The sequence below is a fragment of the Sceloporus undulatus genome, chromosome 8, assembly GCF_019175285.1.
Source record: "Sceloporus undulatus isolate JIND9_A2432 ecotype Alabama chromosome 8, SceUnd_v1.1, whole genome shotgun sequence".
In the NCBI taxonomy this organism is placed as follows: Eukaryota; Metazoa; Chordata; class Lepidosauria; order Squamata; family Phrynosomatidae; genus Sceloporus; species Sceloporus undulatus.
The window spans coordinates 22,298,167-22,312,302 of record NC_056529.1 but is presented as its reverse complement, the minus strand read 5'-3'; the positions used below and the strand labels follow the sequence as shown (position 1 = coordinate 22,312,302).

The following is a 14,136-nucleotide window of genomic DNA, read 5'->3' as shown; positions in this document are numbered from 1 at the left end:
CCTGTCCCATCCAAGCATGCTCAGCCACCTCACCAATCCTTTTTAATTAGATTTTTAATTTGGCCTTGTTACTGTGCCTGTCTGCTAAGTGCCAGATGCCAAGTGAAAGGAGTGTGTTTCTTCAGAGCCCTTGAAATCAAATCTTCAGCACCATCAGTCCAAAGCTCTGATAAAATTTTTCTATACAAATTTGTAAATTTGGAGGGAATACGTATTTTAAGGAAAATGATATCCTAAAGACACCACAACCCATCTGTTTTTGGAAGCTAAGCAGGGTCATCCAGGCTTGGATGGGAGATTGCCAACGAATACCAGTTGCTATAGGCTAGATTTCAGAGGAAGGAATTGGCAAAACCACCTCTAAGAAAACTCTAGGAAATTCACACGAATCATTATAAGTCAACAGGTGACTTGAAGGGAGTTTGCAGCAAAGCAACCCTAGGGCATATGCCCCACTGTTTCTGACCCCAGTTCACCTGCACAGCCCCTCCCAGCATGGCAGCCACCAGTCCCATGGCCATGCTCAGCGTCTGAGCTTCAACGGTGCCCCCTGAGCTGCAGGCGAGACTTGCACAGGCCCGTTGCAGAGTGGTTGCCACAAATTCCACAACCTGCAGATGGACAAAGAGAGAGAGACACACACAAAGGAAGGTATCATGTCATTCTACTGAATGACTGCCAAGTTCTTGAAGGCATATAGTACATTTATCTGAACAAACTCACGTCTACAGAGTATAAGCAGGGGCTTGCTCATACAATCAAAATTGGGGATGGCTCTCCTGAGCTTGCTACCCAAACTGTTCCAGCTGTAGCCCACACTGCCCTTGGCTGACAAATCTGAACTGTCTTGTGGGTCACTGGGCTTCGCTGAGAGATTACTGAATCTACCCAGCAGAGGGCAAGTCAGAAGCTCCAGTCTTGGACAAGGACTGGCAAGCCTCCTTCATCCAATGCCAACCCTGGGTTCAGCTATGGTGACCTAGCTAGAGTAGGGGGCTTAATATCCCAGGATAATGGGCAACAGGCCATAATTCACAGCAAATAGAGGCAAGGGACCACATGCAGCGACACCCTGGAATGCCAGATAATGGGTCTGAGGTACATCAAAAGAACTTCCCTCCCTACCCAAAACGTGTCTGACCATTCCAGTACCAAGAAAAGTGCAGTCCAAAAGGATGTAAGTTAAGGACAGCTGGGTCACACCAAAGTGGGCCCAGCCAGACTAATCTCTTGTTCCCAACAGTGTTTTGTTGGGTGCCTCGGGATTCTGGTTGTTACAGTCCAAAATGGTAACTCTTTCCAGGTCCGCAAGAAACAGATTAGAAGGGCTCTTGTGTGTTCACCTGGCTTTCCCCTGTCTCTTTGTCTTTTGGCCCATGATCTTGAAAGAACCCATGAAAGAAGCCATTTAAACTGGGCTTCGATGAAACTGCAAACTTAGAGGTGTCGATGTGAAGCCAGGGTATATCTGAGGGGATCCTTCACAGGGTGGTGAAGGGGTGACAGGGAGCACTAACTAAATCCACGAGGAGCCTGCCCCCTGGGGAAAAAAACAGCCCCCTTCAGGTTTGTAACCTGGACAATGATTACTTTTCTTGACAAGCTTCATCCTTCAGAGAGCTCCCTAATTATCTGAGTCAGAGACAAAGAGGCCTCGGTCGGTCGGTGAGATTAAGGGGTTTTGTGCACTCAGCAAGTCTGCTTCTGCAGCAGGAGACAATCAGATACTTTTGTGCTTTGCTGCTCTCCGAAGAAAGCTTTGCACCAAAACAGTCTCTCTCCCGCCCCTCAATTTTCTTTTCTTGTCTTCTCTCTCTCTCTCTCTCTCTCACTTGTCAGGTTTGGGGGGCCCTCTAACTGGCAACCACTCTCTCTCTCTCTCCAGCTTCCAGCCTTCTCACCCACTTCTCTGTGTCCACTCAGCAAAACTGGCACAGCATTTATTGGCAGGGGAGGAAAAAACGGGGAGGCTCCCATTGTGGCCACCCAGGGAGTAATTTTTCTTTTAATGGTTTTTATTATAGGAAAATACATCACTTAAAGATAAAATATAAAGTCAAAAACAAGACCAAGAAAACAACTGTACTGACCAAACTTTCAAACAACAGGACATGGAAGGAACATTTTACAACGTAACTATAGTAGTTGCCTAAAACTCTCTATAACCATTAAGTCTATGACAGAAGATTGTTCCAAAGATCATTGTGAGACTGTGGAGCCACTAAGATATCTTGGTTATGGCCATAGAAACCCACTAAGTAACCTAGGGCAAGTCACACTCTCTCAGCCTCAAAGGAAGACAAAGTTGCCAAGATAACCATAGACCCAGAGCAATGGATGCAAGCTGCAGGAAAAGAGATCCCACCTTAACATTAGGAAGAACGTCCTGAGAGTAAGGGCTGTTTGACAGTGGAACACACTCCCTCAGAGTGTAGTGGAATCTCTCTCCTTGGAGGTCTTTAAACAGAGGCTGGATGGCCATCTGTCAGGGATGCTTTGATTTGGATTTCCTGCATGGCAGGGGGTTGGACTGGATGGCCCTTGTGGTCTCTTCCAACTCTACGATTCTATGATTCTTAAAACTGGAAGAGCAACCAGCCCAGCCTGGGGCAGAGCCCTTCTTGTCTTGACCCACCTGTGCAGTGTCCGTGAACAGTGTGTCCGAGATGCTCTCACACAACATGGCCACCAACTGCAGCACTCGCAGCTGCCTCTCCTGCTGCTTGAGGCGGGGGCCACAGCACTGCTCTAGGTCCAGGGGGCTCTGGTGGGAGCCGGCAGAGACAGACGTAATTTCAGAAGCCTCTTGCCCAGCCACATGGGTCAGCTCCTGTCACAGGCAGAGGAAAGAAAAGAGGAAGAAAGAGAGGCCCTGAATCACATGTCCAAATTGGCACCATCTCCCCCGCCTAGTCTCTTTACAGAGAGGACCAAAGACTACCTTACCTGTTGCAAAAGGAAAGATAGTTCTAAAAAAATATCCCCCCCCCTTTTATTTAATAGGAAGAATGTACACAAGATGGAGGAAGGAAGGGACAGGAAATGGGGAGAGAAAGACAGAAAAAACATACCAGTGTCTTGTCAGCATGCCACTTGGCCAAGGGAGAGGATGCAAAATGACAGAGGAAGGAAGGAAGGAAGGATGGAAGGACGGGTGGACAGAGAAGGGCTGAACTTGCTTGAGAAAAAAATGTTTCCTCCTTTGTCCCCGATACACAAAAAGGCGACCCATGCGGTTTTCAGGGTGCATGTTTTAGATACAGTATACATACAGAATTAGCACTGACTGGGATCAGAGATGGGCAACTTTGGGCATTACAGAGGTGAATTTTCTCCTGCTTTTTTTTTGGGGGGGGGGGGGGGGCACAGGCCCCAAAAAAAAAACGAAAAATGGGGGGGGGGGGACCCTAAGTGGCTGCAAATCTGCTTCTGATTTTAACAGTATTTTAAAATATTAAATGCAGCAGGAGGAGTGATGTATTTAAAGGATGAGCCACAGCTTGGAGGCTTCCAGGAACAGTAATTCACGTCCCACACTTTAAAGGAAGGAGAAGGTCAAAGGAGCAGCACTGGGGGACCACTGGATTCACTGGGGGGGGGGGGTCCCTCCATCTGCAGAAGAAGGCACCACAATGTCCAAAGCCTCTGCTCCATCCCATAGACCAGGCCTGGGGGCCCACAACCTTCCAGTTGTTGGACTCTGAATCCCATCAGTCCCAGCCGGCCTAACCAATGGAAGAGAATGATGGGAGGATGGAGTTCAATAACATCTTCAAGGCCAGAGGGTCCCTTGTTTGGCTTGGTCTCAGGCACATCTCAGCAGAAAGGAGTGGAGGCAGAACTGGGGAAGAGGACTAGCAGGGGAAGGAAAACTGCTGGGAATTCTGGCACTTAAGGCTTGGAGAAGAATTCAAGACTCTGAACCGGATTTTACTAGCAGATGCTGAAGGGAAATTATGTTAATTTTCTGATTTCTGTTTTTTAAAAAACAAAACAGCCCCACACCTTCAGGATACGGCATCCTATAAATCACAGTGTAAGTGCAGTTAAATAATAGACGTTGAGAACATGCAGATAGAATCTGGGGAAAAATCAGACTGGGTGGAAACATACAGACAGACACACAAACAAACATGAGAACAGGAAAGCCCCTTTCCTCTGGCGATGGATGGATTACTTGCAGCTGTAAAACCCACCATTACACTTCAAACATCCTGCTGTTGACACAACAGCCTCAGGAGGACAGGGCTTAACCCTGCGTCACCTCAGCTGCTCTGCTGGAGCTTGGGGTTTTTTTTAGAAAGCAGAGCCTCTAAGCCTAAAAGCACCCTTAAAAAAGAAAGGATGGCAGAATCTCCAAATCTTCACAGGTTCCTCCTTCCCCTGGTAAAATACTGCTTCCATCTGAGGACTGGGAAAATGCTGCACCCTTCGAGTGGCACGAGGGTTTTGGCCTGAGGGCACTCTTGCATTCTTCTCAGCAGAAATTTCCAGTCTAAGGACACCTATCCTTTGAAGGATAGTGCTTCAACCTCTCTTCCTAACACCTGGCCCTTTTCAAAAGACAGCCTACCTTTAAGCACCGGAGGAAGAAGTCCCCAGCTAGGCCACTGCTCTGGAAGTGAGATAGCAAGTCCACCAGCTGCTCCAGCTGCCATTGCTCTGAGGAGACCTTCTGGTAGAGTGCCTCATCTTCATCATGGCTGCCAAACAGGAGGGCAAACGGTTAACAGAATGAAACAGTGCCTCTCCTGGCATGGCCTAGCTATGTCTGTGAAGTCCCCAATGTCTGTCCTCCATCTTTCCCCAAGTGAACAGGTGGACCAAGTTCCTTCAGCGAAAGGTGACCTTTTGACACAGCAAGAGTAAGTAGCTCCTGATGCTATTAAAAAACAGGCCGATGTCTGAGTGGCGAAGGAAGGAGGAGGAAGGGAAAATCAAGCAACCCATTAAACAATGCAGAAATGGCTGCATCCTCCCATCAATTCCCAGTTAACAAAACAGGCAGTCCTATGCAGACATGTGTAGACCAATCTAATAGTGCAAGATGTGGAGTTGCCAGGCTTCCATTTTAATTCTCCCAAACACAATGGATGGAACACCTCATCTCCCTGATTCAATACAGCAGGGCTCAGGAAATGTGTGACAGCTGATCCCTCATTGTTGTTGTGTGCCTTCCAACTTATGGTGACCCTAAGGCTATCACACCCTTTCTTAAGGCCAGACTAAGGCAATGGGGTCACAGCTACCTAGCAAGATCTGGAGCACTGGAAACTGAGCTTCCCTGAATCCTTGCAGCTGATAATTAGAATTCCAGCAGCACCAAGAAAATGATGGGAGTGTTTGCCATGCATGGTATTCAGACTACAGTGCCAGGGTTCCTGGTCTGGGAACCTGAGCCTTCTCTTCTCTTTGTTGGCTGACTTCCTGGAGCCAAAAGCCTCTGGCTCACCTTGCCTTCCGTGCGGCTGACAGTATTGTGGTTTCTGGTTTCAGTTACCTGAGCCTCTAGCTGAGAGAGCTTGGAAAGGCAAAGAACCACCAGGAAGCCTACAAAAGCACTTGGCTCTTATCACTCCATCTTGATGGCCCTATTTCCTTCCATCCCATCACTTCCCAGAGTTTGTGAGTTCACACACAGATTCAACATTTCACAATAGATGACACCAGCTCCCATTCACTGAAACATTGTTCGTTGCCAGTGGGAGGGGAGAGCGACTGCTTCGATGGAAGAAGACTCAAAAGCATCTTCCTTTTCCCCCAAAGAGCTGGCAGTCACCCCACTCATGGGCAACCATTTCTGCATCCACCAATCAAGGGCACATACAAATAAGACAGGCAAGCAGATAGACTCGCTTCTTGGCTTTTTGGTAAAGATCAAATGTAGTGTGTGTAGCTTAGGCCCAAATGTAGACTCTGTAGTGTCAAGAGAAGCTGGACACTCATTCTGCTGTGACCCACAAAAGTGATGCTAACCTGTGTGAGTGCCAGAAATGCAAAGACTTTTTTTGTTTTAAACCACTGGGTCTAAGAAGCAAGTGAGGAAGAGGCAATAAGCTGGAGGTTTCAAAACCAGCAGAATGAAATAAATCATGTGCAGGTGGGCCTCAGTGACTTCTGAATATTCGGTGTCTCCCTTCTGATTAGACCTTGGGCAGAGAAGTTGGATACTTACAGCTGAGGCAGAGGGGGTGGTCTCTCCTCAAGGCAAGCTATTTTGATGGGAAGCTGAAGGCTGTTTCTCACCTGAGAGTCTCTCTGACTGCGACCATGACACCACCTTCACTGGCTGCTTGGAACTGGCAGAATACAGAGGGCAAATGGACAGCTTCTCCCATCCCTGCGAATCCTTCTAGAATGGAGAGCGCTGTCTGCCTCTCGCTTTTCTCCAAGAACCACAGCAGGATCTCTTGGCATGGGGTGCTGCAAGGGAAGAGGCCCTGCTATGAGTATGGAGAGCTCCTACAGGTAGTACAGTGGAGGAGAGGAACACACCAGTTGGAATGAGAACGGGCTCAAGAGAAATTGCCTACATTTGTTTTAGGTCTTGTTGGGTGCCTTGTATCCCACTTTTGGGACAAAGATGGACTGTAAGTAAATCAACAATATTATTAATAACAATTATAGATGGCCACAGACATGCTATCATGGATATAGATTACAGAAGCTTCCTCCACTCACACCAGCGGTGAAAAGAACCTGAAAGATAGTTAGTCCAATAATTATCACTAGCTGCATTTTTAAAAATTAGTGACCTTTAGAATTTGCTTCCCTCCTATGAGTTGAAGGGAGCATACATGCCGTTTTCACAGCTTTTATCCTAACAAAGGTCGGTCAGGCTATAAGAGTGATTACTTTAGTTCAAGGTTACCCTGTGGGCTTCTTTGGACCATACTTCTTACCGTAAGAAGGACACATTCTGCTTTGTAAAACACCAAATGGAGAAGATGACTCCCAGGACTCCCTGCAGGGAGCTCAGCAGCACGGCTGAGGGCTCATTGCCAACCACACACACCTGCAATGAGAGAGGAAACACAGGTCCATACATGGAGGAAGGAAGGAAGGGAGGAAGGAAGGAAGGAAGGGAGGAAGAAAGATAGAAACCTGGTCTGTGGGTTACCACCAAGGGGCAAAGGTTACCCCTTTTCGACTGCAACTGACTGTACTGGGTGGAGGATTCTGGGAGCTGTAGTCCAAAAAAGCAAATATCCCAAACTCTGTCATAGAGACACAGAAAAGGACTGGGCCTTCCTGAATAATAATTTTTAAATGCACTTATTTCTATCTGTTATTTATTTATTTGATCTATATTCCACCCTTTCCTCAATAGAGGACCCAAAGCTGCTTATGACATATGTTAAAACAAAACAGCTAAAACATTACAGGAATGTGGCTGAATGTGGTAGACAATACCAATGAAAGACACTCTCTCCTTGGCCCCATCAGATAGCAATAAGGCAACCTGGGCTCCAGTTTTCTTCCTCTGAATGTAGCTCCCCATTTCCCACGTCAAGATCGGAGGGTGTGCAGTGCTACAAGGCAGGACAGCCACACTTCATTTCAGCTCTTTCTGCTTGCTTAGCAAACCACTCAATCCAATCCCTACCCTCTGCTGGCTGGCCCACACAGCAATTGCAGCTTCTCAATTGGGGCTTGGTAATTGTATTTCTTGGCAGTGATTTTGAAAAAATGGATGATGACCATTTAATGGGTGATGCTACCAAAGCACAAGGCTCACTATGCTGTATGAGATGGGGAATTACTCCCAGTGGAACAGAACGTGAAGGGCAATGCTGAGTACACACAGGGATACTGTGATACAGAAACATCATAGAGGGAACTTTCACCGACTACAAAATCAATGCCTTCCTGTAATGCCCACACAAGATAAAATGTGGGGTGGAAATGAGACACCTGCATTTGAAAAGCCAGCCTGTATACGACTGAGTCCAGAGTTAGCCAGTAAAGAAGGGAAGTCATTGTTTTCTCTTGCTCCAGAGAACAGGACCCGGAGCAATGGTTGCAAGCTGCAGGAAAAGAGATTCCACCTCAACATTAGGAGGAACTTCCTGACAGTAAGGGCTGTTCGATAGTGGAGCACACTCCTTTTTCGGAGATTGCAGTGGAGTCTCCTTCCTTGGAAGTCTTTAAGCAGAGGCTGGATGGCCATCTGTCAGGGATGCTTTGATTGAGATTTCCTGCATGGCATGGGGTTGGACTGGATGGCCCTTGTGGTCTCTTCCAACTCTACGATTCTATGATTCATGCCAAGACAACAGTGGCCAACAAGTCACAACCAGAGCAGTCTGGACAAAGGCTTCTCCACATACATGGATCTAATGTTGGCTTTCCCCCCCAAGACCAACACCACCACATCAAACCCATCCAATGCTGGACATTTCCAAAGTCATTGGCTGCAGTGTCTTCCTTCACTAGATCTGGAGCACAAAGCCCTCCAGCCCCCTTGATGCAAACATCTACCTACATTCCATGGACAGACACCCTGACCATCAATGCTGTGAGAGGCAATCCACTTGGATTATCAGCCTCATCCAGCTAAAAGGCATATGCCAAGAACATTGAGGGATGTTTTGACTTCTGAGGAAGATAACCAGCAGCTAGTCCACCTTTGCAGTAGGAGAGCAGGGTCATGGAGGCATTTCTGCTACCGACCAAAGGGTCTGCTGTCACCTGTGCCCCCAGTTCTACCCTTTCAGCTTTGCCTCAGCAAAAGAGATATTCTGGGGCCAGTCACTCCCAGAGTCATTCTCACCAATGCATTCACCAGGGAGCCCTGGTGGCGCAGCGGTTAAATGCCAGTACTGCAGCCACAAAGTTGTGAGTTTGATCCCAGGGCTCCAGTGTTGCCTTAGCCTTCCATCCTTTCATAGGCCAGCAAAATGAGTACCCAGCTTGTTGGGGGCAATTAGCTTACAGATTATAAACTGCTTAGAGAGTACTGAGTTCACTGATAAGCAGAATAGATATGTACGTGCTATTGCTATTGTTATTAATACTGCATGGACATTAGATGCAGTACCACACTACATGGTGGTTAGATGCCGTACCTTAAATACATTTTCCACGCATGAGCTGAGCTCCTCTTCCTTCACCAATACTGTCCCTGCCGACAGGTCTTCCAGTGGAATTTCTGAACAAAACAAGAGAAAGGGATGGTCGTAACTCAGCAATCACAACCAGGGATGTGTCTCCTTCTGAAGGCGCCATTACCTTCCACATCCAAGCAGCGCAGGAGAGGCTCCAGCAAGGGACGCAGCAGATGCTTCTCCGCATGCCGTGAGTGTTCCCTGGTCATGGTGAGGACAGCCATGGTGGCCACGCGCTGGAACTGGCGTGCTGTCAGCTTATCTTGAATGAAGAACAGCTGCAGAATCTGGAAGAGAAATGGGGCACACATGTTCCTCCTTCTGCCATCTAGGGCTACGTTGACACTGGTGGTGGCAGTTACCGCTTTCACTTATTTGATTTATATAGGTCTGATTCAGTATAACTGGCTGAACTTTCCATTTCACTAAAGAACAGACTACAGTACCAATGTCCCAGACAATTATGAATATATGTCACTCTGTGTGTGTGTGTGCATGCATGTGATATGTGGTAGTTTCCACGTAAAATTAGAACACCCGCAAATCTTCCACCCGCACCTCTGCTTAGGAACCAAGCATTACCATCTAATCCCAAAAAAAGCAAAGGGCATACCTGGGGGCAAACTTGTTGGCAATAATCCTCCAGGGATAGAGACTGCTGAGGACAGGAGGAGAGGATCTTTGCCACTGCGTCACACTTCCGCCAGTCTGCTGCTGCTGCTTCAGCATTGCTGCCACCCATGGCCCCAGCTTGAAAAGAGACACTCCATGTTAAACTTTAGCATGCCAGCCCAAATGGGACACTGAATAAGAAGGTGCTTCAGTATGATTGCAAAGGGCCCTACTTTAGTCTGCATCTCACTCACCTCCAGCGCCTTCCAAGACGCCACGGACCACAGCTTGAACTCCTCCAGGTCTCAGCAGCCTTTCAGAGAGAAGCTGCCCGCTGAGGCGGCGAAGCCAAGCTGGGGCAGGAGCCAGGGGACACTCCCTGTCATGCTCACGAGAATGGGAGCCCTGGAGGAAGGAGAAAAGATGGCACTATGGATGAAGCTCACCACCAAGCCACAGCTGGAGGCCACAACCTCTTCTTTGAGACTTTGAGATGAACCAAGGTGGCCTTTCTGCAAGCAAGGCAACTGGCCTTGAGCTGGTTGGGGGATTCTGGGAGCTGTAGTCCAAAAAAGTTAACATTCCCAAGACTTCATGTCACTTCAGTTATTCTAAGTCCCATGACCCTGTGTTCCAAATTCCATCCCTTTCACCCCACCTTCTCTCATAGGTTGCTTTAACAATGCAACCGACGAAATTTCCATGGGAAGCTTGAGCCTCAGCCAAAAATATGATGAACCTCAATTCCTCACAATACACAGACTATCTGTCATACCTGTCTGGATCCGCCTTGAAGAATCAGCAGCTCTCGGACTACCAGCGGCTGGTAGACTCTGTCCAGAAGCCCCCTGAGGGCTTCCCTACAGCTGTTTCGTTCTTCTTCAGTCAGGCCCTTAAAAATTCAGTTAAAAAGGAATTGGACATTATAAGGTTGCAGCTCCCTCTGCTGAGCAGACAGCAACTCTCCTTCCATAGGTCCTCTTTAATCATAAATAAAAACAGCTCTCTCTCTCTCTGAAAACACTTATTCAGTGGATAGCTCGCTCCAGAGTCATAGTGCAATGCTCAGACCATTACACCACGCTGGCTCTCATTTATGTGGACCCTGGATGAGAACTCACCATGAGTTCCCTCTCTGGCTTGGCTTCTTCCCCCTTCCTCCGTGCCGGGCAGAATCCGAGCTGACACAACCCCGCCAGGAGATCCCCAAGGTGCCGCGTGAGGACGAGGCTGCCCAGCGAAGGGTGCTGAGCCACCTCCACCAGGCCAGTGCAGGTGGCATAGAGCTTGCCCATGGCACTGGGGAGGCAGCCGGGCGAGACAGCCTCTTCAACCAGGGCACTGAACTCCGTCCGGTGTCTGAGGGGTAGCCCAATGCCGGGCAAGAGGTAGGGGCAAAGGCCGAAGGTGACAACACATTGCAAGGCCGCCTGCACAGTTTTCTCCTGAGCGATGCTGAGGGTGTCTGGGCTCAGAGGCGGTGCGGCCTCTGGGGCTTTGGAGTTGGACGGAGTTGGGTTGTACGCAGCTGCCAAGAGAACCATGCACCTCTTGAGGCACAGAAGCAAGAGCAAGACGTGGCGAGTGAAACTCCAAGTGACTTCGGAACAGGAAGGCAGCCATGGCACCTGATGGGAAGTCTGCGTCCTCAGCCTCTGCAGCTCTCCCCATTGGGGGTCCTGAGCCAACTTTGCCTCCAAATGGGCCACGCTGGAGCGTAAGGATTCCAGCAGAGATGCTGGTTTTGTTTCCTGGAAATCGCCTTGACCTTATCCCAAGAAAGAAAAGAGAGAGAGAGAGAGAATGAGAATATAAATGAACATAGATGTTTCAGTAACAAACTGCAGTAAGAAAAGACGGCAACATAGAAAAGGAGCAGGAATGTCCAATAAAAAGTCAGACTAGTAATGTACAAAATAGAAAGCAAGCAGAAAAGATTAGAGTTAAAGCAGTAATAGGCATCTACTGATTATATAACACTGAGAATATTGATTAAATGGTTATAGGGAATCACAAGACTATATGGAATACTAAAATGAAACAAAGCGTATTTACAGTCAGTCAACTGAGAGAAGTATGGATGATGACGATTGATATGACAAATAATAGAATTCAAGATGCTTCCCCCCCTTTTCTGGGTGTTTTTATATTTCATATTGTAAATTTGTACAAAGATATTTATGGATTCATTGATCAAGTTTGTAAATAATGAAAAATCATTAAAAAATGAACATCGATGTTTGAGGGAGGATGAAGCCTCATGGGATATGTAATTTTTTAAAAAATATTTTATTTAGAGTTTAACACAAAGCAGTTTCCATTGTGAAAATATTAGCGGTTGACATTTGCATCTTCTTTACCTTATACACTTCCTTTCTGTATTTTTTGTGTGTGTTCTGTGTCTTCTTAGAACTATGATAAATAAAGAAATTCTGCATAAACCATTGTCTTTGTTGCGTAGTCTCTGCCTTTTGTTGACCCTTGGCTTTTGTTTTGGATGCAGAGGAGACAGCCCTCAAACAACAAAGGCTACTTAGGAAAACAATTCCCATATTTGTTTCCATATGAACAGATTGCATTTTATAACCCAGGTAGCAACATTATGTTGCCTTTGTACATTTAGGGGACAATAACAATGAGGACGATGGTGTTATTTCTCATACCTGGGATTGTTGCATCCATCTTTCTTTACACACCTTTTGTTGTTGTTAGCTACTCTCCAGTTGGCTGGAATAGTATAAACCCCTGAAGGCAGGCACTGCCTTCAATAGAGTTTGCGTTCTTTGCTATTTGTTATTGTGCTTGCCATCATCATCATCATCATCATGGTTTGTTTTGTATCCTTTGATATATACTGTATATTGGATTTGTATACTTTTGTTATATGCATTGTTTCTTACCCTTTTAAACAAACATAGATGCACCTTATTTATGGTACCCTTTGTTTTTTGGTCTTTTCAAATCAATTTTTTCAATTCTGGGAACCATGAAAGAAGTGAGGCATTCTGCAAATGGAGTGGGGGATTCTGGGAGTCATGAAGGCAGTGGGGGATTCTGGGAGACATAAAAGGAGTGAGGGATTCTAAGTCACAAAATGAGTGGGGGGTTCTGGGAGTAGTGTTAGGAATGGGGGATTCTGGGAGTCGTGAAGGTAGTGGGGAATTCTGGCAGTCAGGAAAGGAGTGGGGGATTCTGGGAGTCATAAAGGGAGTGGGGGATTCTGGGAGACGTGATACAAAAACGTAACTGCCGAAGCTGCGGAATATAACATAAACAAGCATGAAGGCGACCGAACACGCACAAAACTAGCCCCCGGAGCGGCCTTTTCCCTCTCACCGGCCGCGCTTCTCCCCAGCAGGAGCTCCAAGCCTTCAACCGCCCTCCTCAGCGTCTCCTCACTCGCGGCCATCGAGGCCGCCATCTTGGGAAGGTCGCCGTCATCTTGGAGGCGTCACAGACGCAGCGTTCCGCCATATTGGGCAGGGCGGAGCATGCGCAGTGAGTGCGGCCGCTAGAGGGATCTGTTATGTTGGGCGCCATTATGGGAAGGTCAAGTGTCCTGGAGTTGGCAATCTCCCACTAGTTTAGCCTTGCTGCAAAAGACATGGGCTGAGCTCAGTTGTCCTTCACTGAGGCTTCAGCCTGGAGACTTAACAGCCAAAACAAAATAAACAAAATTAAAAAGGTTTTATTTCCCAAAGAGAGCCGTTTTATTTTTATTTATTTTAATTTATATATTTCTACACTTTCAAATAAAAATAATCAAAAACACATGTTCTGGTTAGAATGAGCTTGACATTTAAATCATAGGAAACTGAATACATTGCACAGCTATATAATAATAATATATAATAATAATAATAACATTCTGCTCCTCTTGCGCAAGCGCAGAAGCGGCCACAGGAGGGCGCCCGAGAGAGACGCTCGCACTCGGAGGGAGAACCGCTCGCCCGAGGGCGCTCCAGGACTACAATTCCCATCATTCCGCCGCCGCCGCCCAGAGGAGGGTCATGGGAATTTCATTCCAAACCTTTTGAGGTATAAAGTTATTTGTATTTTAATAGGTTTTGCTGCACAATGGATGGGCCTTTCAGGTGAGCCCTAGGAGCGGAGGCAGGGATCGATCCATCCCTCCAGATCAATGGCTGCCAAACGGTGCCCTTTAAGAGATTTTGGACTTCAGCTCCCAGAAGCCTCAGCCATGTTGGCCAATAGCCTGGGATTCTGGGAGCTGGAGTCCAAAATCCCTTAAAGGGCAGAGTTTGATCTAGATCGCTCCTTACACCGGGTTGGTTCTCTCCTTTTGGCTCAAATGGCGCCCTTCGGCCCCTTGAGGAAAGTGCTTTGGCGGGGCAAACCCCATCTTTATCATCATCATCATCATCATCATCATCATCATCATCATCATCATCATCAT

General features: G+C 47.2%; 1 protein-coding gene across 1 annotated transcript in view; it reads right to left on the bottom strand.

Annotated features, from left to right (window-relative positions):
* TANGO6 (transport and golgi organization 6 homolog) overlaps positions 1-13,157 on the bottom strand; it is a 31,066-nt gene extending 17,909 nt beyond the window's left edge. The window contains exons 1-12 of the mRNA XM_042480642.1: positions 13,056-13,157; positions 10,841-11,487; positions 10,495-10,611; positions 9,974-10,124; positions 9,721-9,857; positions 9,232-9,394; positions 9,069-9,151; positions 6,903-7,015; positions 6,247-6,423; positions 4,574-4,703; positions 2,636-2,830; positions 477-611 (exon numbers count right to left, since the gene is read on the bottom strand). Of these exons, the coding sequence (XP_042336576.1) occupies positions 477-611; positions 2,636-2,830; positions 4,574-4,703; positions 6,247-6,423; positions 6,903-7,015; positions 9,069-9,151; positions 9,232-9,394; positions 9,721-9,857; positions 9,974-10,124; positions 10,495-10,611; positions 10,841-11,487; positions 13,056-13,140 (2,133 nt within the window). The 5' untranslated portion in view covers positions 13,141-13,157. The remainder of the gene's footprint in view (positions 1-476; positions 612-2,635; positions 2,831-4,573; positions 4,704-6,246; positions 6,424-6,902; positions 7,016-9,068; positions 9,152-9,231; positions 9,395-9,720; positions 9,858-9,973; positions 10,125-10,494; positions 10,612-10,840; positions 11,488-13,055) is intronic.
* Positions 13,158-14,136: the final 979 nt, after the last annotated feature.